The 22,969-nt window shown below is 43.2% G+C and overlaps 1 protein-coding gene and 1 long non-coding RNA gene across 2 annotated transcripts; one reads left to right on the forward strand and one right to left on the reverse strand.

Annotated features, from left to right (window-relative positions):
• Nucleotides 1-6,036: 6,036 nt before the first annotated feature.
• LOC130162999 (neuronal pentraxin-1-like) lies at nt 6,037-10,844 on the forward strand. The gene is made up of 5 exons (XM_056366957.1): nt 6,037-6,603; nt 6,977-7,184; nt 8,000-8,241; nt 8,643-8,822; nt 9,504-10,844. The coding sequence occupies exons 1-5, from the start codon at nt 6,184-6,186 to the stop codon at nt 9,723-9,725; spliced, it is 1,272 nt and encodes a 423-aa protein (XP_056222932.1). The 5' UTR covers nt 6,037-6,183; the 3' UTR covers nt 9,726-10,844.
• Nucleotides 10,845-19,229: 8,385 nt separating this feature from the next.
• On the reverse strand, nt 19,230-22,398 carry LOC130166683 (uncharacterized). Its single transcript, XR_008827186.1, has 4 exons — nt 22,172-22,398; nt 20,513-20,613; nt 20,237-20,392; nt 19,230-20,049 (listed from the first exon to the last, which is right to left on the reverse strand). It is a non-coding gene; the product is annotated as an uncharacterized LOC130166683 (long non-coding RNA).
• Nucleotides 22,399-22,969: the final 571 nt, after the last annotated feature.

Here is a 22,969-nt window from a genome sequence, read left to right on the forward strand (position 1 = left end):
TGTTGTGAAAATGATTCAGTTTTCTGAATTTGCTTTCGTTTTGTCTGTTGGCATTTGTCTTCTTAAGTTGCGGTGCGTTGAGCTCTCAGGGCTCCCGGTAACTCCGAAGTCATATACGTGTTGTGCAGTTAGCTCGCCTGTTAACATTAGCACTGTGGAGCCGACATTCAATTCAGGAATCACCAGGTTTTGTTCCGAGTTGGAGGCTTATTACTTGTTAAACCTCGATGTCTGTTTCTGCTTGTTAAATACGGAGGATGTGACGTGTGCGTGTGGAGGATTTGGAGTTTGATGAGCTGAGTAAAGAAAGTACAGTAACAAGAAACCTAATTACTTTTTCGCATATTTGTAATGTAATCACTTTTTCAGTGAGTAATGATAACATTCTTCAAGTAATTTTCTCCCAACATTGCTGATTACAAACGGTCGAACAGCAGCGCACTGAGACCTTTAATATAATCAGACCTGTCTGTGGAAGTCTGTCTGTTTAAAATGACATCCTAAATCTAAGCACATTCCTCTTCCCAAAAACAAGCGATTCCAGCAACTAAAACCTCTTTCCCCCACATATCTTCCACACAAGCCGCTGAAGAACAGAACCATCATTTCACTCACACAGACTAAACCCACTTCCTCTTTTGGACACATTTTGGCCACGAGCTTGTCGAGGTGAAGGCCTAATGGGGAAAATGTTGTTTCTGGAGGGAGTCCAACAAGGCCAACACAAGCGGCTTGATGAACAGTGCTGTCGTAGCAAAAGCGTTAATGTGTGGGCTTTGGAGAATTATGATGAGGTTAGCTTAGCACCTAGTGGAATACATAATGCCACCAATATTTGTTTATGTCACTTTAGGTTTTAATGAGAGGGGAATCAGTTAGTGAATGAGTCTCTGGTGTGGCTGGACATCAATAAAACAATGTTCCTGTCTGAGGAGGTAAGAGAGATTGGTTATGGAGCTGAAAGTCAAGGCCAAATCCTTCAGTACTGTGACTTACTGTATCTATATACATGTAGAGGGAAATAACTGCCCTGTAGATAAAGCTATCTACAATGTCCAGTGTTTGTGTGTGTGTGCGTGCTTGTGCATGACTATTGCTCATAAGCCTGGATGACTGTCTGTGTGCATTTTTTCTCTCCTACTCTATTCCTCCACTCTTCCACGCTGTCCCCCGGTGGGAGTGCATGCATGGCAGCAGACTGCCTCCACAGTGCAGGCGTCCCATTGGACAACTCCCTCCTGACTCCCCCTTCATCTCCCTCTCTGTGGGATGAAATGGAGACGTCAGTGCAGCAGAGAAAGTGGAGCTGCTGTGCCGAGGCTTCAGTTACCTGGCAGCACATCTTAATTCTCAGCAGTCAGAAGTGAAGTGGTGAAGTGTGCACAGAGGGAGAGCAGAGCTTACTTTGTGGAACCTGGACAGAACAAACAAAGGGAGTAAGTTAACAATTACACTTGCAGTTCCTTTGAGCTGTGACAAGATAATAAACCTGGATTCGGATCAGAGAAAAGCAGGACGGTGTTTTGAAATGCGTCACAGAATTATATAGATATAGATATCTATATATATCTATATATATAGAGATATATATACTTATATAAAACTTTTTTTTTTTAATGTGCTTATCTCATGACAAACTATATCAAGCAGCCTGTAACATGCTGCCCTCACTACAGACCCTCTTGCTTTCTTGTTTTGTTTGTGTAGCATTGTCAGTTGTACAGTCACCCCTCCTCTCTCCCTCTATCCTCTGCATCCTCTCTCTCTCTGCTATTGCAGATGCTGGATAAATAAGCATGCAGTTTGCTGCCAGTGTGTGAAATGGTTCTTATCTATCTCTGCCATTAGAGAGTGGGTTCTATTATAAAGCTTTACATTATTCAGTGATCCTGAGAGACTGATCATTATGGATTTCAGCCCTTTTCCACACAGCCCCAGGAGTCCAGCTTGGCCTGCTGGCTGATGTGTGCAGACCTGACCTAGCGCTCTGAACACTCAGAGTCGGAGGGTCAGCTCGAGACCGTGCGTATTCCCAGGCAAACATGAAAGAAGAACACATCAAAATGCGGCTGCAAAATAAATCAAGTCCCACCAGCATACTTTGCTTTCAGAAGGACAGAAAGGGTTTGTAAAAATAAAGTGCACCTCAACGACATGTATGCAAAACTACCAGTTTCCAAAGTTGCTGGCAAAAAAATTGGGTTAGTTCAACTCTGGAAAGTAAGAGCTGATTGACATCCAAAGCAAATTTTCTCAGTCTTACTGCAGAATAAGTGGCAGGCAATGGTGGGAATGAGAGAAAACATGGCTGAACATATGGTGCTGCAGCACTTTTTATGCATGGGACAGGAGATGCATATTGAATAGAGAAGTGCGGCAGGCAGCTCATTCCTTCCTGTAACCTGACTGTATCAGAGGTGGGCTGTCTCCCAGTGGGAGCTCAATGCTCGCCTTGATCATTAACATTAAATTCTGCACATCAAAAGCATTGAAAACTACTCTATTTGTCACCATTTGGGTGAACAAATAATGCGCTGCTGCTGGTCTGTTGAAAATGAATAGGGCATTACTTGTTGATCAGTTCAGATGAGCGCTCATGGCAAGTATTGCTTGATGTTTAATATGCATGTGCTGAGATAAGGAGAATCTGTCCCATGCCTGTCCTGGGCCCCAGCAATTCCACTCTGCCATTAACCATTTGTTACATCCGCTGTTTCTCGCCTTCAGCTTGGCACCTTGCTGATTACACCACGTTGGATCGATAGCCTAATTAAACAAATTAAAGCGGACTGCTGGGTCAATTTTCATTGCTTCCTAGCCAGCGGCTGCCTCCACGTCATGAGCACGTCAAAAAAAAAAACGCTGGAAATGCAATATAACAAAACTAAAGGCTGGGTAAAAAATGTTTGAAGTGCACATTTGTTTCCTGTTTGATGGCACAGTTTTACACAGCTCTACCGCGCTGATGCGTCAGTGAGGGAGAAGTCATTTGTCTCGGAGCAGGCGGTAATTCTTCACTTTTATAGAAAGACTCCATCCTGGGACATAGCGTGCAGAGCCTGATGACTGCGAATATAACCTACTCTTACTGGCAGAGGTGGAAAGAGACAATGTACTGGACAGGTTTCAAATGAAGGACTTCCTAATTTTAACACTGACATACATACAGTGTAACCCATTTACTATTTGTAAAAAGAAAAATGACTGCAAGACCATTTTCAATGGAGAATTTCTATATGGTTTTATGTAATTGGGTAAACAATTTGGATACTTTAACATTTTCAATGTAGACTTCTGCTGTTATATAGCCCATAGCCTTGCAGGAAATTTCTCACCTGTACCAAGATTGACTCCATGTCTTTTTTTATTCTAAAGCAGGTCCAGGTTCTATAGTGTGAAAGTATCAACGTGCTCAGTCCACAGAGAAATACACACAGCCTGTATTAAACTGAGCCTTAAAAACGAACTGTCAGGACCTCCCTAACTTTGTGATGTCACAACTATACAGTCACTGCCCTCACCTATGTCCTCAGCATGGGACACCTGGACCCACCATCCAACCTTGCAGGATTTGGTTTCTCTGAGTGTTTACATAAAATCTGCTATATTTTTATCTGATCTCTCAGAAAACAATCAGCCAATCAGTTTTGGCTGATAAACCTGTTTTTACTAGAGCTCCAGAGAGAAGCCTGGGAGAGAACCTGTGAAACTACATTGAGATGGTTTTTGGTTCTTAAAACAAACAAATATATCTTCCTATTGATATCAATACCTCAAATAAAACACAAGAAAAGTGTAACATATGGGACCTTTAAAAGTCATCAATTTCTATTCAGGACTTCTGGAAGGTTAGATGACTATTGAGAAAAGGGTGATGACTCACATCGTCTCATTTTAACAGTTCAGAGGTTTGAGGAAGCAAAACAACCAAGTATTTCACAAAAAGAACAAAGATTAATGAAAAACTGGGGGGGGGGGGGGGGGGGGGGCACTTGTTTTGCAGACATGAGTTTATTTTCTTATTATTATTCTTGTGCTCTGCTTAAGGGGAAAACTTTGGTCCCAGATGCACCGTGAGATGTGTTATTTTAGAAATGATTGCCTTTTAATATGCAGCACGTTCTTGTCTCATCCTTACCCCTCTGTAATGCTGAACATGCAGGCCCATCTGAGGTACAGGTGAAGTCAGGTTAGGTCCAGCTGTTCCCTCGCAGTTGTGTGTCCTTCCACGTCACCGCCATCACCGATCATTTGTTATCTCAACATGGTCTATGTCAGGGTTGGAGCTCCTGCTGTGTATCTTATGTATTCATGCCGGAGCCCCGGGGGCAGTTACGTAACAGTCTGTTTAATTATTTGGAAACATCTCACTTTCCCTTCAGCGCCTCCGTCTTGTAGTGGTGGGCTTCAACCTAGGAGCCCACCGCATCCCTGTCAGGCTGTGTGGACTGCGGTGGAGACTTGTTGTGCTTCCCCTGTCTCTGCTCCTCTTCACCGCTGCACTCGCAAGTGTTGAAGACAAGTGTGTTACATTCAAGCACCTCTGAGTTCAGCGGAAAATACGCCTCTCTCTTGTAGAATAGGTTACATGCAACAGGACAAATGCGGTCTTGGGAAACACGAATGGTCTATTGTACTGTTACTTCATTGATGAGCAAACATTGAAGCCCACTGTCAACCACATTCTTCAGCACGACTTCACGGTGCGAGAGCGCGCACCACAGAGAGAGAGAGAGAGAGAGAGAGAGAGAGAGAGAGAGAGAGAGAGAGAGAGAGAGAGAGAGAGAGAATGAGAGGAGATGGTGGTGGTGGTGGTGGTGGTGGTGGTGGTAGTGGAGGGGACTCCAACCGTGGGACAGACTCCTCTGAAGAATGGGGAGCGGCTTTCATTTAAGGTGGACCAATATCATCAACACACCATGCTCTAAAATCCCTGCCACGGGCATGGGGGGCTTTTAAATAAGCCCAGTCTGTCATATAAAGTCCAGTGTTGGAAGGAAACTGAGCACATTCACTCCAGGTCTGTAGCCCATAGGCCACTTACAGTGACCCTTTACAATGTCTGCTGGAGAACAGTGTGACAATATGTGGCAGTTATGGGATGATGGTGAATGTAGCACAGTAGACCCAGCAGTTAGTTAGTTAGTTACAGAACAGTATCTACCCAGAGTTTGTTAATGTTAATAATATACATAAGCCACCATAGGCCTATACCAGCCCACATAAGGTCATAGTGCAGAAGCCCTGAGTGCACTTACTTGAGAAATAGGCCTATGTTTTAATTCTTATGAATTTAACTTTTAATTTTAAGAGGAAAATGTTTACAGCCTTTGTTTAATCTTGAGGTTGCCTGCCGCTACATTTCATATGGAAATAGGCCTATTGTAATTTTTACTCCACTACTTTATGTGACAACTACAGGCTATGTACTTATTTCTTTTTTTATTTAGCATGTTTTGCAAATTATTTTAAAAAAAAAAATTTGATCAGCTTTTAAAACATTATACATCTTTCAGTCTTTTAAGTTTAAGACTAAATATCTATGTAAATCAACTGCTTTCAAAACCTTTGTCAAAATCAACTAGGCTACTGTAATTATAGTGCTGAAAGCCTCAGACTCAGCCCGTCTTGTTTCAGTATGTTTCAGTTTTAAACAGTTTTTGAAACACATTTACTTAATATATATATATTAATATATTGAGTAACTACTTTTTGCTGATAATCGGAGCTTTTAGTTCAGCCTGATGATGAATAAAGTATTTTTACATTGATGCCTTTGAGGTAAAGGATCGGATTCCCGCTCCTACCACTAATTGATTCATATAAAAGACATAAAGAAGTCATATGACTGTGAGGACACGTCGATATCTACTTCTAATGCAGGACAGGTCTAATAGTCCACTTTCCTTTAACTGAAGAGTACACGCGCTCTCTGTTACAGTAGAAGATGCCCGAGTACGACCTTAAATAAGGGGCAGGACTCTGTAGGTATAGCAGAACACGCTGCCTCCCCTCACTGATGCAGAGGACCTGCGCTGCGTTATGTCCGCTATATAAACTGCACACAGCGGCCACAGCTCACAGCTTCAGCGGACATCACCGTGGTGCTGAAATCTCAGAGACGTCGCTCATCCTCTCTCTCTCTCTCTCACACACACACACACACTTTCTGCGACTGGAACCATGGACAGATTCTCGTGGAAACTTTTTGTACTTTCTTGCCTGGTTGTTTTGGACAGCTCTGCGCAAGACTTCGGACAGACGCAGTTTATTTGCACGTCGGTGCCCAAGGATATGGACCTGTGCACGGCTACGATGCAGAACAGCGGACCGGCGGAGGACCTGAAGACCACGGTCATGCAGCTGCGGGAGACGGTTCTGCAGCAAAAGGAGACCATTATGAACCAAAAGGAGACAATCAGGGAGCTAACGTCCAAGTTGAGCCGCTGCGAGAGCCAGAGCCTCCCCGCGGCGGCGGGACCCGGCGGCAGGCGGCCAGGGTCGAAGAACACGATGGGGGATGTATCCCGGGGCACCACGGACACTCTGGCCCAGCTGGGACAGACTTTACAGACGCTCAAACAGAGACTGGAGAATCTAGAGGTAGGCAAGCAGAGTGCAGCGCTGACCAGGTAAAAAGTTAATTAGACTCAGGGATCTGGTTGTTAATTAGAATGAGGGTCAGACCCCTGGTGAAGTGCTGCAGTATTGTTCTGGCTCTGTGCAGTCTCTGCCTGGAGCCACACGCGTTTAGTAGGCTACAGTCAGAGACAAGCACCATGTGAAGTAAGTGAGAGTGCCGTTTGAATAATGTGGCGCAGAGCTTAAAATCACACTGTAAGTGTGTAAGTCCACTTTGGACTGGGCTACACGGTTCAAATGGAGTAGAGGGAACATGTGTCCAGGAGTTTAGCGCCAGAGAAAGTCTTCTATGTCCTCCCTTAACCTATGGTCTGTCTCCCTCTGTCCGATGCAGCAATACAGCCGAGGGAACAACACCGTGCAGGCGAACAGCCTGAAAGATCTGCTGCAAAACAAGATAGATGACATGGAGAAGCAGGTTCTGTCCCGGGTCAACACGTTAGAAGAGACCAAACCGGGCTCCAGGAACGACAGCGAGCAGCGGAACAGAGTGGAGTCCACGCTCACCTCTCTGCACCACCGGATCACAGACCTGGAGAAAGGTGCGTTTGGATTTCAGAGCGCTCAGGACTCAAAACAGAGCAGCTCAGTAGTGCTTTGAGTGTGGCCCAACAACAAGATACGGGTTAATTTATTTGATTTAAAAGTCAAGGGCTCCTCAGCCTGTAGAAAACACAGAAACCCTCATATTACAGCTCTCGTGGAACCACTCACAATGCCGCAGCCGTCACGTTGCGCACAGATAGTGTGAGCGAAGAGAGGAGAGCTGCATTGCTTTGCATAACTCAAGACCTGTTAGCACTTTAGCTTCGCTGAGTGTATGTTTTTCAAAGCCAAAAAAAAAAACAGGCTGTCAAACTTGCAAATGAGTCTGTAAGCAAAGGGGCATCATTGTTGTTTTTTCTGCAGAGGTCAGAGGCAGGGAAAGTTTGCAGGGTGCGCCTCGCACTGGCGCGTTTTTGAGCACACATCAACAGCTTGTTCAGCTTTTCAACACGTGCAAATGCGCGTGCGTATGATTTATGGGAGAGAGAGAGATAGAAAATGAAAAAAAGAAAAAAGAGAGCGATAGGGAGAAGACAGCAGGCCTCCTACACAGCCAACAGACAGAAGATGATTGTAAAAACAGTGTTTCATACATAATCAGATTGGATAGTGGTAATTTAAACGGCTGGGAAAAGACAATCTGACTCTAATCATAATAAATCATTAGTTCACTAATGTAAAAATATATGTTGGTTTATGAAGGTTTAGCCTCTGGGTAATGCCTAAATAATACATATAAATAAAATGATGAAAAATCCTCACTATGTATTAAAATTGATTCTGACAGTTGAAACATTAATATCATTTACAGGCAAAGACACCAGGCCTGCAGATAAGTTCCAGCTCACCTTCCCCCTGAGGACCAACTACATGTACGCCAAAGCCAAGAGGAGCCTCCCTGAGATGTACTCCTTCAGCGTGTGTCTGTGGATCAAGTCCAACGCCTCGCCTGGGGTGGGGACACCCTTCTCATACGCTGTGCCGGGTCAGGCCAACGAGCTGGTCTTGATCGAGTGGGGGAACAATCCCATGGAGATTCTGATTAATGATAAGGTAATGGCAAACTTATGATGATGAAAACACATTGTTTGTAATATTTGCAGTGTATCATTGTGGCATTTCTGCATTCATATGTATCATGTTAACACATGGGACGACTTGCAGTGGGTACAACAGAAGGGAAAAGTTAGAATACTTTGTGCTTGGGTGAGTCAGAGGAACCTGACAGCTTCTCGGTGCCAGAACTGGAAATAGAATAAGAATAAGTGCTAAGGTGAACAACAGAAAGCTTTTTTTATATATATAGAGGAAGAGATATGTGATAGGGGAAGTGATTCAGCAGGAAGAGGAGAGGGTGTGGAAGCGATGAGGTTTCAGGTGGGGAGTGACTCTGCTACTAAAGTGTGAAACAGAGACTGGAGGGAAAGACTTATGATGAAACGTTTCTGCTGCAGGTTGCAAAGCTGCCGTTTCTCATCAACGATGGAAAATGGCATCACCTCTGCATCACATGGACCACCCGTGACGGCATGTGGGAGGCCTTCCAGGACGGAGTGTTGCGGGGCAGTGGAGAAAACCTGGCACCGTACCATCCCATTAAACCAGAGGGAGTGCTGGTCCTGGGACAAGAGCAGGTGGATATACATTTTTAAATAACTGCTGCACTTTAATCCCCCACATAGCTGCAGATAATCCTGGCCAATTATGACTTTCATTCTGGACAAAGATTAAAGGTGGACATATTTATGAAATGAGAGTGTGGAGACACTGAAGAGGTGCCCAATTAAGGCTCTCCAATCTAATTAGTTTTAATTTATCATCCCATCATAGGAAGAAAAATGATACTGCTGCACCAGTTGGGCCTGAATTTGGACAGGGAAACAGAATTTGAGACTTTCTTTTTCTGTTGAAAGAGCTATGTACATAAATCCAACATGAAGAGACCCTTATAATCCCAACCATCTGGCCAAATGACACTACTATGTATAAATCATGTCATTCATGCTTACAGGAAGTTAATGATTTTCAGACTGGAGCTAAATAAAGATATCCCATTTGCCTCTAAGTCACATTTTTGCATTTTTTTTAACTAAAGACAGATAACCAAAAGGAAATTAAACTCAGGATTAAGGACAACAGTGAAAACCAAAATCGTATCACTTGTGATCTTGTGCTCAAAAGCACAACAATATAAGGATTCTTCACAAAACAAAAAGTGTCCACCCCCCTCCTCCTCCAGATAAATAGTGAACACCTCAGTTGAAGCTTTATTGCAACACTGATGTGGTTAAACACTTGTCTGTCTCGTTCCACAGGACACATTGGGAGGAGGCTTTGATGCGACACAAGCCTTCGTAGGAGAGCTAGCAAACTTAAATATCTGGAGTAGGAAACTTTCTACCACCGAGATCTACAACTTGGCGACCTGCAACAGCAAAGCACCGGCTGGCAACGTCTTCTCCTGGACGGAGAGCAACATTGAAGTATTTGGCGGAGCGACCAAATGGACCTTCGAGCCTTGCCGTTCGCTCAACTGAACTGCATTTCATCGATCCAGAAAAAGCCCTCTCTGTATTTCTGAGCTTTTGTCGTTCTTGTCTTCATTTGACGTTTGTTAGAGACTATTTGAGTTATTGGTAAGCTTAAATCTGGGATTTCTATCATTCTTAGGTATTTATGTGCAAAACAACAACTTTTCATCTTGAGGAAAAAAAAAAAATCTAATTCGTCTTGGGAACCTCAGTGAGAAAGTATTGGTATCTGTTGTTCCTTTTTTTCCCCCCTCCCCCCCCCCCTCCCTCAGATGTTCCGTTAAAAGCACACCTAAGCTTTTTGTTTGGCTTATTTCGTCTTGGACTGGCAGCTGGCAATCTGCGCCTTATGTTTGAACAATTCAATATCCAAGTGAGGAATTACATAACCGCTCCCACCCCCTTCCCTCAGGAGAGTGGGAGATTGTGCTGTCCGTCCAATTCTTGTCAGTGTTTGGCGCTGTGAAGTGATGTCTGACGCGGTACAGCTCCCTGCGAAGCCCAAATTCCCACCACCGTCCCACCCAGCCCCACCCTCCCCCATCCTCCTCCCCCTCCTCCTTCACTCTGCCCCCACCCCTCCGGAACTTGCACTGTGACTGATGAAGAGAACGCCAGGAGAGGAGGGTACGTTGAAGGACACTGCAAAGTCAGACTGTGGTACAAGTCAATTTGTTCTCGTTGTTCGCTTCAAGTGTTTCTGTAAGAATGTCGTTAACTTGCCAACATTGCTACAAAGCCTGGGTGCCTTGGGCTGGTACAAATATTCAGCACATTCAGTATGTTTTCAGTTGCAAATTCAGTGTTTATTGGTTTCTGTTTTTGTTTTGTTTTTTCTGAGCTGGTTTGAGTTTCTTGTTCCTCTGGTAAATGTAATTTACTTACAGTTTGTTATCTGACATAATGTGTTTTGGCAGGTGTTTGTACTACTCTGTATTAGGAATGTTACAGTATCTGTATAGTAACAGCATGAATGACAGAGTGCTGTGAAAGCATTGTCGAAAATCTGCTTTACTATCTTCTCTGGGTCTGGGTTTTTTACTGTATTGTTATATGCTCCAAGCATGGCAAAACTGAGAGATGAAGAATTTAATTTTTGTAATAAAATTGTGATACTTAATGTCACAGTGCTTTCCTGGCTTTGGTTATGTGCATCGAGAGGTGTGATTGTAACGGAGGGAAAGGAGTGTGAAGGGAGGCGACAGTCGGTGCAGGAGAGACAATCTCTGATCAAATATAACATGTCCACCATGTCAAACAGTAAGAGGGGGAGCTAATCGCGAGATAAGTGAAACATCCAAGGGCAGTGAGGGTCACACAGACAGGGCTTCAGACCGTGTGAGTGCCTGTGTGTTTCTTTTTAAGCTGACTGCGGAGGATAGCCCACTCGCTGCTTTGTTGTTCCCGCTGTGAGATGCGGTGGCTGCACCGAAGCCAGCGAGGCTCTCCGAGGAGAAAAGTGCCTCGTCATATCAGCCTATCAGTGGCTCGCTTCAAGTGAGAGCAGCCTAAAGTAAAAACTACAACACTTAAGGCTGGACTTTAATTATCAGTTCAGTCAGATGACCTGTTGCCGTAGCACCACACATCTCAATCGAAGGGATGGATCTGGGATCTGGTGACAGCTCCTGCATTTAAATTAGACACTTAATCAGTTACTCATGGGTCAAGTGGTGAAAGCAATACATCAGAATAACACAATTTGTTTTTTCTCAAACCACCTTGAGATTTTACTACGAGACATTTCAGAGAAGCTCTTCACGGTGGACAGCTGCTATTTTCCATTTTTGTTTTGTTTCATCAAGAAGCTCTAGGTCCTCAAAGTCAAGTTTATCGTTTATCGTTATGTCGTGCTGAATCATTTCAGATTCTATACATCACACATTTATCTAGAGTTTTGCCTAAATAAGCTCAATTCCTTGACCTTGAAGTGGACTTTCCTCAGGTTTCCTTACATACAAATTAAAATCTCACCTACATGGTTTAAAGATAAAACTAAAATTTAATTAGAGTTGGCTTTCAACTCGAACACTTCAAACCTTTTCAGTGCTTCAAAGTCAACTGACACTAACACTACTCGAAGTGCCTGTAACGAAACCTCAAAGTGGACTTTCTTTAGAAGAAATACATCACCTTAACTGACATTTAAAACACTTGCAACTGATAATTCAACACTTTAATTTCCAACTTCAGCGTCTACACATCAACTGACAGTTCAACTGCTTACAGAGCAAAGAACATTCTTCAACTCTGGCGCTCAAACTTCAACTGAAATTTTAATTCCTTTGATTGTTTACAGCTCAGCTGACGTTAAAACTGCTTTCATCCCTCACCTTTTGAGAAACAGTTCAACTGTTTTCATTGTTTCCACTTCAGATGGTACGTCACCTCTCTACAGGGCTGCCGTCTGCAGCGAAACCTTTTCAACAGCTTTCAGCTCTTACATTTCAACCAACACTTTCATTGCTTTCGACTTCAATTTAAACTACGTCCAGCTTCAACTGACACTTCAATTGATTTAAACTGGACAGTTCAGCTGCTCACTGCTCACATAACAACTGATACTTTAATTATTTACAGTGCACTCACCAATTATCCTGAACATCACCTGAAATATCAATTACTTTCATTGTTTACGTTTCGGCTGCTTCTTGTTGACTGGATTAACAGTTCAGCTCTTACACTTCAGCAACTGTCAGTTTACATATAAACTAAAAGTAAAGCTGCTTAGAAGACTAACTGAAACTAATATTTCTATCTTTTTAGGCTCTCAAACATCAAACACTTTTCTGTGCAGAAAATTAATCGTTTTCACTCATCACGTTGTTTTTTCTACTCCTCAGGGTGGTTAGCTCATGAGTGAATTCACTGAAATGATATTGGGTTAAGACAAAGTTGTAGGTTTTCACAGGGGTTTCGGTACAATACATTTTTGTCTTAAGTTTGACCTTGAAGTGGATTTTCTTGAGCTGAGAAGCTGCATCACCTTAATCTTCCATGACCCGCAGCAGCCATCAGCCAGGGTCGTGAGCCTGTTGACAAGGCATTATTAGAAGGAACATATTCCTGTCACAGCATTAAACACACACACACAAACTAACAAACTAGCAAACACACACACACACACACACACACACACACACACACACACAGCAGAAAACAATTTATTCTGTCCCTTAGCCACATTGGCAGATGGATCCAAAAACACTCAGGTTTATCAGCCAATTACATTTATAGAAAATACCGGGACAGCTGAAAGATGACTGGGTAGTGGCCAAAGTGGTTGTCTCTGTGGAAAAACTTTTTGTCTGCCCCATCCATTGGAAATGGAAGCATACACTGAAAGATAAGATAAGAGTTTTAAACTATTTTGACGAACATTGTTTTGTGTTACCACATAATAAAGAATATCTAGACCAGGAGGTTATTCCATGAATGCTGAGTGAATCCAGCCGCAGGGTTCAGCGGGGGGTGGGGGTGGGGGGGGGCATGAACCACAGCCAGATAAGCCTGCCTCTAATTTTGAAGCCACGAACAGCACCCATCAATGGGCACACAGTCATAATCACTAGGTCTTCTTACTACACTCAGCTAATACCCTGTCGGCGTAATGCTGCTAAACCCTGACAGAATCCATCTCTTCAGTGCAGTTGCATTATTGCTGCAGACACCTTTGTGCAGAAAGTATATCCAGAGAGAAAATAGATCCAGGCGGCCTGAAACGATGATCTTACATCCTGTATACATAAGAAACATGAACCTCTTACATGAACTCAATCTCTGCTGACATCATTACATGATGAAATGGTTGAGGTGACACCCCCATAAAGCCTTGACATAATCACTAAGGAGGCCACATGACTTAAGGACAATAAGTGCAGAGAAACTTCTGGAGTGTTGTTAGTGATTCTCTGCTCCTGAGGTTCAGCACATTACGTAATGTTTTGCTGGCAAAGCACATCTTCTAGGGCACCTCTTCACCTGGCAACGTAAACAGATGCTATGATTCGTGTAGGAGATTAGGAAAAGGCGCCCTACTTTACTTTTTAAGACATCTTTATATCTTTAGGTAAAGTGCTTTTCAGAAACCTCATATTCAGGGAATATATCATTTTCAGAGAGTCTCCATAATCAAATAACTTACTGGTGCTTTGGTACCGCTCATTATTGACTGGTGAGACACTTAGCAACAGCCCTGCGTTTCCATATTTTAGAAAGTGAGATTTCCATGTTGTCGTCTTTAATATAAAGCAGGTCTAGGTTCTATATTAATCCTGTGAAAGTATCAACCAGCTCAGTCCACAGAGAAATGCACACAGCCTGTATTCAGAAACTGAGACTCACTGTCCGACCATGCTGGATGTGGTTCTGAAATCTGCTTCACTTTTATTCGTTATTTTGCTTTTTGATCGATCTCTATGAAGTGTTTTGTTCAGCCTCACCAACGCCAATTCTTCTATTGTTCGTTGGATTATTTTTATCTTGCCATTTTCAGTTTCCCATCTTATCTGTCATGCTGTTTTATGAGTTACACTTGAACTGAAAACCAGCTATCATTACAGCCGTGTGTGTGTATTGCAAACTTGCTTACTCACAGTTATGGGATGAGATCCATCGCCTGGCGTCAGAGTGCCCCGGAAAAAAGGATAAGCTGCTTGATGGCTTTGTCTCCATAGCTGCTGCCCAGGAAAAGCATATTTTGTTTATGCAGTCTTCCCGATAACCCACCTCCCTGATGTCCTCAACGGACTTGGAATCTGCCCACTGGCACTGTACAGGTCCATCTGGAGGGTGTAGCAGTGGAGGAGAGAGGGGGGGCACCACTCCTGCATTGGACCTGGACTCTGCAACACCATGGATGGTCACCCCAACGCCAAAAGATGATGCAGGGACTTGCACCAGAACCGGTGTATAACTCCACACCAAGTCCAGCTGGAGAATTTCAGACTGAATTTGACTGCTCGACTAATTTCAGCGCTGACTGTCTGTCGCCATTTGCATTACCAGTGAGTTTACCTAGCTACAGTAATAGGTGACAATCGTTTGCCTGTGGTTGGCCTGGCCATGCGGCACTTATGCTGTGTCTCAGTTCACATTCTTCCATACTCGCACTTGCAAGTACCTGGATGGTTGAGTCTAAAACGAGGGACCTACAACCTCTTTTCAAACTTGTGAAAACAGTGACCGAGGAAGTAGGACACGTCATCAGTGGCGATGGCCGCCTAACTTCCATGTCACACGACACAGGAGGCACACAAGAAAGTAAAATGTTCAGCAATCGCGGCCACGTGTTGTAATCGTCATTTCCCATGAGTGCACAACAGCGGTGTTTGATTAACTCTGCCCTGTTGAAATTCACACACTACGCCAGTGAGTATACTGTGTACACGGTGTACTACATGCGAGTGTACTGACTGAAGTATCCGCTTTGAGACACAGCATTAGAAAACAGAAGAAACTCTGAGCCTCGATTGGCCGACCGACACAAAGCACCCTGTTCTTGCTAGAGCTCTGAAGAGAAGTGTGATAGAGATGTAACGCTACACTGAGATGAACTGAAAATGAAAAACTTGAAATAACACACAGGAAGAGTGTAAAATACGGGGCCTTTAAAACAGTGCAGGGGGCTGCATCGATAGGAGTGTAGGTGTGTTGTTTAATGACCTGGTGAGACGAGGAAATACGATTCAGTGAGTCCAGATGGAGCAACACATTGATGTGTTTAAAGGATTTGGAGTACGGTGGCCCTGACAGCTCAATGCACTGCAACTTAAGAAAACACATGCAAATAGACACAACACAGGCAGATTCAGAAACATCTTCATCAATTTGGCAACACATGCGCTGCAGATACACACAACACAACCAAATGCACGCAATGAGCACGAACAGTAAGAGCCATAATGGACTCATGAAGGTTAACCAGACTGTGTGTGGCCGGGCCGCGGCAAGGCCCGGAGTTAACTGAAAATTTAGGTGCCACTGAACTTTAATACCCCAGTAAAACCAATTAGTCCACAGATCCCTTAATGATACAGATGACGAAAAGAAAATGGACTGACACAAGGATTTCCCCCAAGATTACAAATTTATTCAACAAAAAAAAAAAGGTTAAAAAGGTCAATATATAAAAACAAAAATGTATTTATTTAAGCTGTTGCCGCAGACAGGGAAGGGAAAAAATTCACACTGGGATAGAGTACCTCACCACACTCCGCTGCCCTACACACATAGTGAAGGAAGTGCAAAATTTACCACAGGTGAGGAACTCTACCACGAAACCCTCCACCGTCGAGCCGGCCACGCCCACTGCCGCACCTACAGCACTCGTACAGGGACAGAAAGATATGCATTCTTGGGGGAAATAACCAAACCAATACCAGGAGGGCCAACAGTGTAAAAACAAAAGAAACAACTAACAGAAAACACCAAATGAACTAAAGGCTAAGTGCAATGCACTGCATCAAACAACAAAACTGAGAAAAACTGTGAACTAAACAGACAATAACTAAACTGACAAAATAACCAAACAGAACAAACATGGAGCAGAGACAGCACTCTACAGGCCCACCAGGCAGCAGAGAGAGAGAGAGAGAGAGAGAGAGAGAGAGAGAGCAGCAGCGTCAGGGTAGATATATAGCCTTCCCCAATTAAAACCAGGAAGTACGCATGACTAAACCTCATGTTGACCTGGAACGGATCTCCCACTACCTGCTATATATGAATAGAAGGGAAGACATGCAGCACTCACAAAACAGCCAAGTACGCCAGGTTTTATAACCACATGCACTGCACAGGTCAAATTACAACACAACCCCTAAAAAATTACACAATCAGCTGTTACACAAAAATTCTAATCTGAATCAGGGATTGGTTAGATTTCAGTAATAAAATAAGTGTTTTCCACTGATTTATTCCATTTCATTTTACTCCAAATGTATATCTGTCATAACAAAACAGAAGGAGGCAGCGTTTTTTAAAGATGAGGTCTCCTGAGTCAAGCCACCCGAGACAGACAAGATTCATGGTGCTACGTTACATCTATTCCTCCGTGGAGGTTGTTTTTTCTTTTGGAGAGATTGAGTGGATAAAGACGTGACATCTTTTCTGACATCTCATTAATTCATAAGCTGTCCCCCGTGGCACAGGCAAGACAGGAATAATGCTTCAGTTCAGAACTGCAGCAATTGCTCTTGTTAACATTGGGGTGACAAAGCAGCACCATGTAATGAGAGTTTTGGGGGCGTTGTGCTCAACAAATTAAACCGAGAAGAATATCTGCTCAAAGAGCGTGTGGTCCTTCAAATACCAGCAAAATGGTGAAGTATTTGGACATTTGACAACCTGCTTATTTCTGCACTGAAGCTGTTTCATGTCGAACCCCAAAGCAGCAGATACCTGAAAGTGGAGAGCAGACATCCAGCTCCTCAGAGGAGAGGGAGAAAGGGAGAAAGGAAAGGGCGCCTCCTCGTCTTTCCTCCTCTCCGTTCTCCTAGCGTGGTGAGAGCTCCAAGAGACAGCAGGGAGTGGAGCTTGTGGCATTTACTGATCAGCAGAAGCTTCCAGGAAGGCTGCAGGGAGGATAATGAGGCTTCCTGTGCAGGCTGGGATCAAGGTGGATGTAGGCCATACCAGGAGTGAGCTCTACTGGTAAGGACTCGCTGTGGGACAAAAACTCTCCACTAAACGAAGACTTGTCTAGATCCGTACAGAGTGGACCCACTCCTACTTTAGCCAGCTACTTTGAACAACTAAGGTGTTATTCCTCTCTATACAGAGCCTGAACATCACAGGTCTCAGTGGGTTTCACAGGCCCACAACAACAAAAACACTTCTCGACCTAGCAAGAGAAAACAAAGAGAAATTTCCCTCTAAAATAAACTTAGTGCATGTGTGACAATGAGAGAAGTCCTGGGAGAGACAAATCAAAGAGAGAAGTCTCCTCCACAGATAGAGGAGAAGCTGAGCGTAGGAAGTGAAAAAAAACAGAAACAAACTTGTAACAACTAATAAGTGCAGCAGCAGGATTATATACTGTACACAAACTTGATGCACTAAGCCCAATATAATTACTTTAATCTGCCTTTGTGAAATGAATCTTCTTAAACCTGCATAAACTGATTTGTTGACCACTTGGGAGCCATGGAAATACACTAGTCAGACCCAGACCCAGATGAGGAGTCTGTTGTAACCAGAATCAGAGACCAGCAGTCAGCATCTTTTATTTGTTTATGTTATTTGTTAGCTTGTAACTAGCATTGGCTCATGCAGTGTTAGTGGTTGTGCTGATGAAAACTCTAGCACTGTGCATTGTTTCCGGTTTATTTCACCTGCCCCCTGTCCCTAAAAGTTGACAGGATTGGCTCCTTAGGTATATTTAAACCCTGGCTGTCAAAGTCCGTTTCTACGAGACTTTCACTGGCTCTTTAGCAGACGCAAAGCTGACCACCAGCATCGTTAGACACTGATATTTGGTTGAACGTAGGTTGTGTCGTCAGTGACCAAAAATCATCTGTATATTTTGTTGGTTATAAGTTGTGTTGTTAAGTAACTAAAAGCAAACGTCCTCTTAACGACTGCTGATGTCATCTTGACATGGAGTACAGATATTACAGGTATGGTGACCAAAATTTAATGTCTGATAAACGTCAGTTAGTCCACGTTGGGTTTTGACGTCAACCCAATTTTAATTTCAAACTAAAATTTGACATCTCTCGACATTAGAGTTGCTCAAGTCTTTATGAGACTGTATTTACGTCTACAACTACTACAAGTGACCCCTTTTCATATACAAGTTTACATGAAATCCATTGTTAATATTAAAGTATTGATTAAAGCCACTTATACAGAAAACCACAGATGTACCATAAATATGTAAAACCATAAATATTTAAAGGCTGCATGCAAGTAATTACTTAATTAATCTTGCAGCAAAGCAGTTACAGTAGCTCACTGGGATAAGATATACTGTTCTGTTCCCTGGTGCATTTCAGGATTTGATTTCTAGTCTTGATATGCCATCAGATAATTCTCCCAATATGGTTTCATTAATTCAGTCTCATGTACTCTTATAAAGGAGACAGTGAGAGCAAGGTGTTAGCAAAGCCTGCAGGTTCTAGGCTGAATTATTGTCTTAGGTTTACTGGTTAGCTGAGAGATTACTATATTGTTGCCCCATAGTGCTCTGATCTGGAAGCTCTGCTTTTATCTGTATTTTATCTTTTCTGTTGATCTGATTTAAGCCACCAAGCTAAACTCAGAGAAGAGAAAACACTCCGTCCTAACTCTGGGTTACCAAGTGGGCAAAGTGTGCAACTTCCCCAGGTCTCAAGATCCCTTAAAGGGCAGAAAAACCCTAGTTTCACATCTTGTAAGTTGTTGTTTTGGTTATTTCAAACCATGGTGAACTTGAACCCCAATGATGCAACATCAACCAAGTGTACCAGTCTTATGGCACTGCTTTGTGGGAATGTAGACTCAAAACTAGTTCTTGCTACTTTATTAGTTTATTTTATATTGTGTTTACAAGCTGCAGGAGCCCAAATGGAAATTTCTGCCCCAGCACCTCCTAACAGGGTAATCCAGTCGTGCTACTTAGGAACATAAATCATAGAAATGTATTAAAACATCATTTAAACACACAATTAACAGGAAAATCAATGGAAAAAAAAAAAAAATATTGATAGAGCAGAACAGAGAGCTTCATTTAAATTTAAAAGTGATTCCAATCTAAGGAACGTTTGAGCTCATCAGGAGGTTGTTTCTGTCTAGCAGCACTGTAGTTACATGCAGCTTCGCTGTTATCGACGTGCCCAGCACCATTATAATTCTATCATTGTTTGATTGTTATGGTCGAGCTTCACACTTCATACGGCGGTACCCATGCAGCCGATTGTGTTTTTGCTCATTAACACATGTTGTGGAGGGTCTGTCTCTGCCCGCCTCATTTAGTAATCCACAAGCAAACTTTCTGAATGAGAGATAAAAACTTCTGCTTTGAGACATGAGTGTCTGTGTGAGCCCGTCTGCCTCCTAAACAGGTCTGGACAATCCTGACAATTCAGGCCGTTCTTTGAGATGCCGAAGCCTTTTGAAGTGTGCGTTTGATCTGAAGCCCTGCAGAGTTATACCTCGGCTCTCCACAGATGGATGCTCTTGCCTGCGGTTCTGGGGCCTCTCAGGTGTTTCCTCCCTCTGTTTGTTATGAGTTCCTCCCAGGTGATTCCAGGTTTCCTCCCAGTCACTGGACCTCTTGGTAGTTAGTCTGTTTTCTTGGATGAGTGTTTATTTTCTTCTTAGGTGATTTTGAATTTTTATTCAGTTTCTTTTTCTTTTTTATGTTGAAGGGTCATAAAACAAACACAGTTTCAGTTCAAGCAAAAAGAAACCAAACAACCATTACTGCAGCACACATGCCCACTGCCATACCAGCAGCAGCTCTGTATGAAATCCCACCACGCCACTTCCGATCCGCTTTGATTTATTAATGTGCCTAGCCCTAACCTACTGCCACTTACCCCTCGCTGAATCCTCAATGAAATATGTATGTGTGACGCACGACAACAGGATGTCAAAGAGGAAGCTGGAGGAACGCCGGGGGAGGTGAGGGGGAGGAGCCGCCATCGCCAGGAGTCCTGAACTCATTTAGAGGGTTGTCTCGGGTGAATCAGGATCTGTGAGGCAGGCAGAGTACGACAGAGCAGGCATCAATCAGAGGAGACGACAGAAACAGGAGTGGTTTGCATCTGGAAACTTTTTTTTTTAATAAAAATAAAAATAAATGAATAGTCTACCTTATCAGTCTCTCAGCGACCAGGCCTAAAATATGTCTCTTCATGGATGTTGTGAGACACGTTTGGTCCCTTAACCTTTTCTGTGTGTCAGCCTGCAGCAACTGAGAAAGAGAAGATGCTTTAACAAAACACACAGCAATGCCATTCAAACACAGTATTGTACATATTACATTTATAAGAGCAAGCGACTCTTACAACTCTTACATATTGACCATTAATAAGAACAGCCTTGCTAACACTCCATTTACTGTTTAGCAAGTCATTGAGTAAAGGTCACTAGCGTCTCATTTTCTAATAAGCAACAAGGTCTTCAGTTTTATCACGTAATTGATAAAACAATCTGTTCATTTTGCAGGTCCAGACGACAAGTTGTTGGAGAGGTTTTTGCTGATGAATTTTAGAGCTGAATAAAAGGAAAGAAAAAGAAATTCACCACAGCCTGGCAACTAAAAAAAGTTCTTTTTACTAAAGGCTCTGAAAACTTTTCAGCTTGTGATTCCACACAAATATAGCCTTTTATTCTCTGCCAAAGTTAGAAAAGTTTTGTTTACTTTTATTTTTCTGTGTTATTTCCTTCCTCACTGTTTTGCTTTCTTTTTGTTTTTCAATCTGTTTTTTTCTCAGTGGTTTAAAGTGGGCGGGACTCAGTTGGGAAATGGTAATGTCATAAAAACCAGGCCTGATGAAGCTGATTAACTTATTTAGATTATTAAACTCTCATTAAATAATATCTGAAGATCATTGTTTTTCACTTTGATGTTGTTTATTTAGTCTTGAATATTTAATGTTTTAGAAAAATGTTAGATTTAAAACCACATTTTTAGGGGCTTTAAAGGCTTTTAACTGATCCATAAAGATCAGTAAATGATGAAGCCATAATTAAACTATGAGTTCTGGTGGCTCATTAGAAAGTGGTACAGAACTTGTAAATGTACATTTTAACGACACACTGCTGTTGGTTGCTGCAAATGTTCCTTGTACTTTCAGACTTTATATACCCGTCTCTCTCGTTTTCTTCCCTCCAGTCCTCTCTACCTCCTCCATCATCTTTATTTCTCTCACTGTGAACTCAGCTAAGCAGGCGTATACGCTCGTGCCTTATTTTCTCCTCCTGCGTGTTCACCCTCCCACATTCCCCACAAATTCTTTTCTCTCTCTCTCTCTCTCTCTCTCACTCTCTCTCTCAGTGCCTGCTCTCTGTCTCTCTGGGGAACCAGTTACAGCCCATATCTCACAGAAACGGGCCATCCACCAGAGGAGGCCAGTGATTTCCATAACGGGGGAGGTGGGAGGGAGGGGTGGGGGTAGGGGGAGCCTCACAGTGGTCTGCTGCATTGAGAAAACCTACTAGAAGAAAGGGGTGTGCACGAGAGGATCACAGAAAGGATGAAAAAGTAAAAGCATCGAAGACAAGAGGAGGAAAATGAGGTGTCTGGAGACGAGCAGGTCAAAAGGTTTGAAAAAGCCATTTGGGCCGAATATACTGTAGGTCCTGGACTTGTCTGTTACAGCTCCCCTCCGCAGGGGCCAGTGGAGTGAAGGGTGAACTGTAAATAGGATGATGTAACCTCCCACAGGGGGTTAAAGTAAAGGGAGTGATCACATATTCAAGGTCAGCTATATGGGCACGACAGTTCGCTGCCTGATGGAGATAATTACCTCAGCTCTCCCTGGAGTTTTGGGGGCTCTAATGATCGGGCTCATCCTGTGATCAGGACCTCAAGGAGGGATGGAGATACAGTGTCACAAGGAAGGAGAAAAAAGAGGAAAAGAGATCAGTAAATAAAGCAGATAGAAAGCGACAGATGAAGTGAACAGGAAAGAGACTGGAAAGGGAGAAGGAGAGGAAATAAATGAGCAGATGTGAAAGAGGAGGACAGATCAAATGGAGCAAAAAGAGGCAGACAAAAAGACAGGGAGAAAGGAAGAAGAGACGGTAGAGGTTATGAGAGGCAGGACGGGTAGATGCTGCCACTCCGTTCACATACATATTCCATCTCCAGAGCTGCCTTTCTTAGGAAACACCAACTCCCCACCCCTCACTTCACTCTTCCCCCCCTCCCTCCCTTCCTACGCTGCCTCACTCCTCCTCCATCCTTCTCCCTCTCCCTCTCTCTCTCTGTACCAGAGCACCGCAATAGCAGTATGAATAATTGAACGAGCCTGAATCGGGATTGAGAATTTCTGTTGCGGTTGTGTCCGCTGGTGCGGCAGGCAGCAAGGCATTCATGACAAAAACAAAACAACAAACACACAAACACAATCTCCGACTGTCCTCTTTACTTCAGTATAAATGTGAGAATAACCTTGAAGACACACAAACACACTGTCTCAAGCACAAGGCTGTGGCTCGCGCTCAGAGTGAAGTGGCCTGGGTTTGCCATCTCACTGTGGGGATTTGAGAGTAAAGGAGAATATTCGGCTACAGATGTACTCGAGCATTTCACAGCCTTGTAT

This window comes from Seriola aureovittata, chromosome 3, assembly GCF_021018895.1.
Source record: "Seriola aureovittata isolate HTS-2021-v1 ecotype China chromosome 3, ASM2101889v1, whole genome shotgun sequence".
Classification (NCBI taxonomy): domain Eukaryota; kingdom Metazoa; phylum Chordata; class Actinopteri; order Carangiformes; family Carangidae; genus Seriola; species Seriola aureovittata.

Bases quoted from the DNA above. Each gene is read 5' to 3' on its own strand.
- LOC130162999 (XM_056366957.1), top strand. From the start codon at position 6,184: ATGGACAGATTCTCGTGGAAACTTTTTGTACTTTCTTGCCTGGTTGTT. The intron at 6,604-6,976 runs GTAGGCAAGCAG...TGTCCGATGCAG, and splicing joins AGAGACTGGAGAATCTAGAG to CAATACAGCCGAGGGAACAA. The intron at 8,823-9,503 runs GTGGATATACAT...CTCGTTCCACAG, and splicing joins TGGTCCTGGGACAAGAGCAG to GACACATTGGGAGGAGGCTT.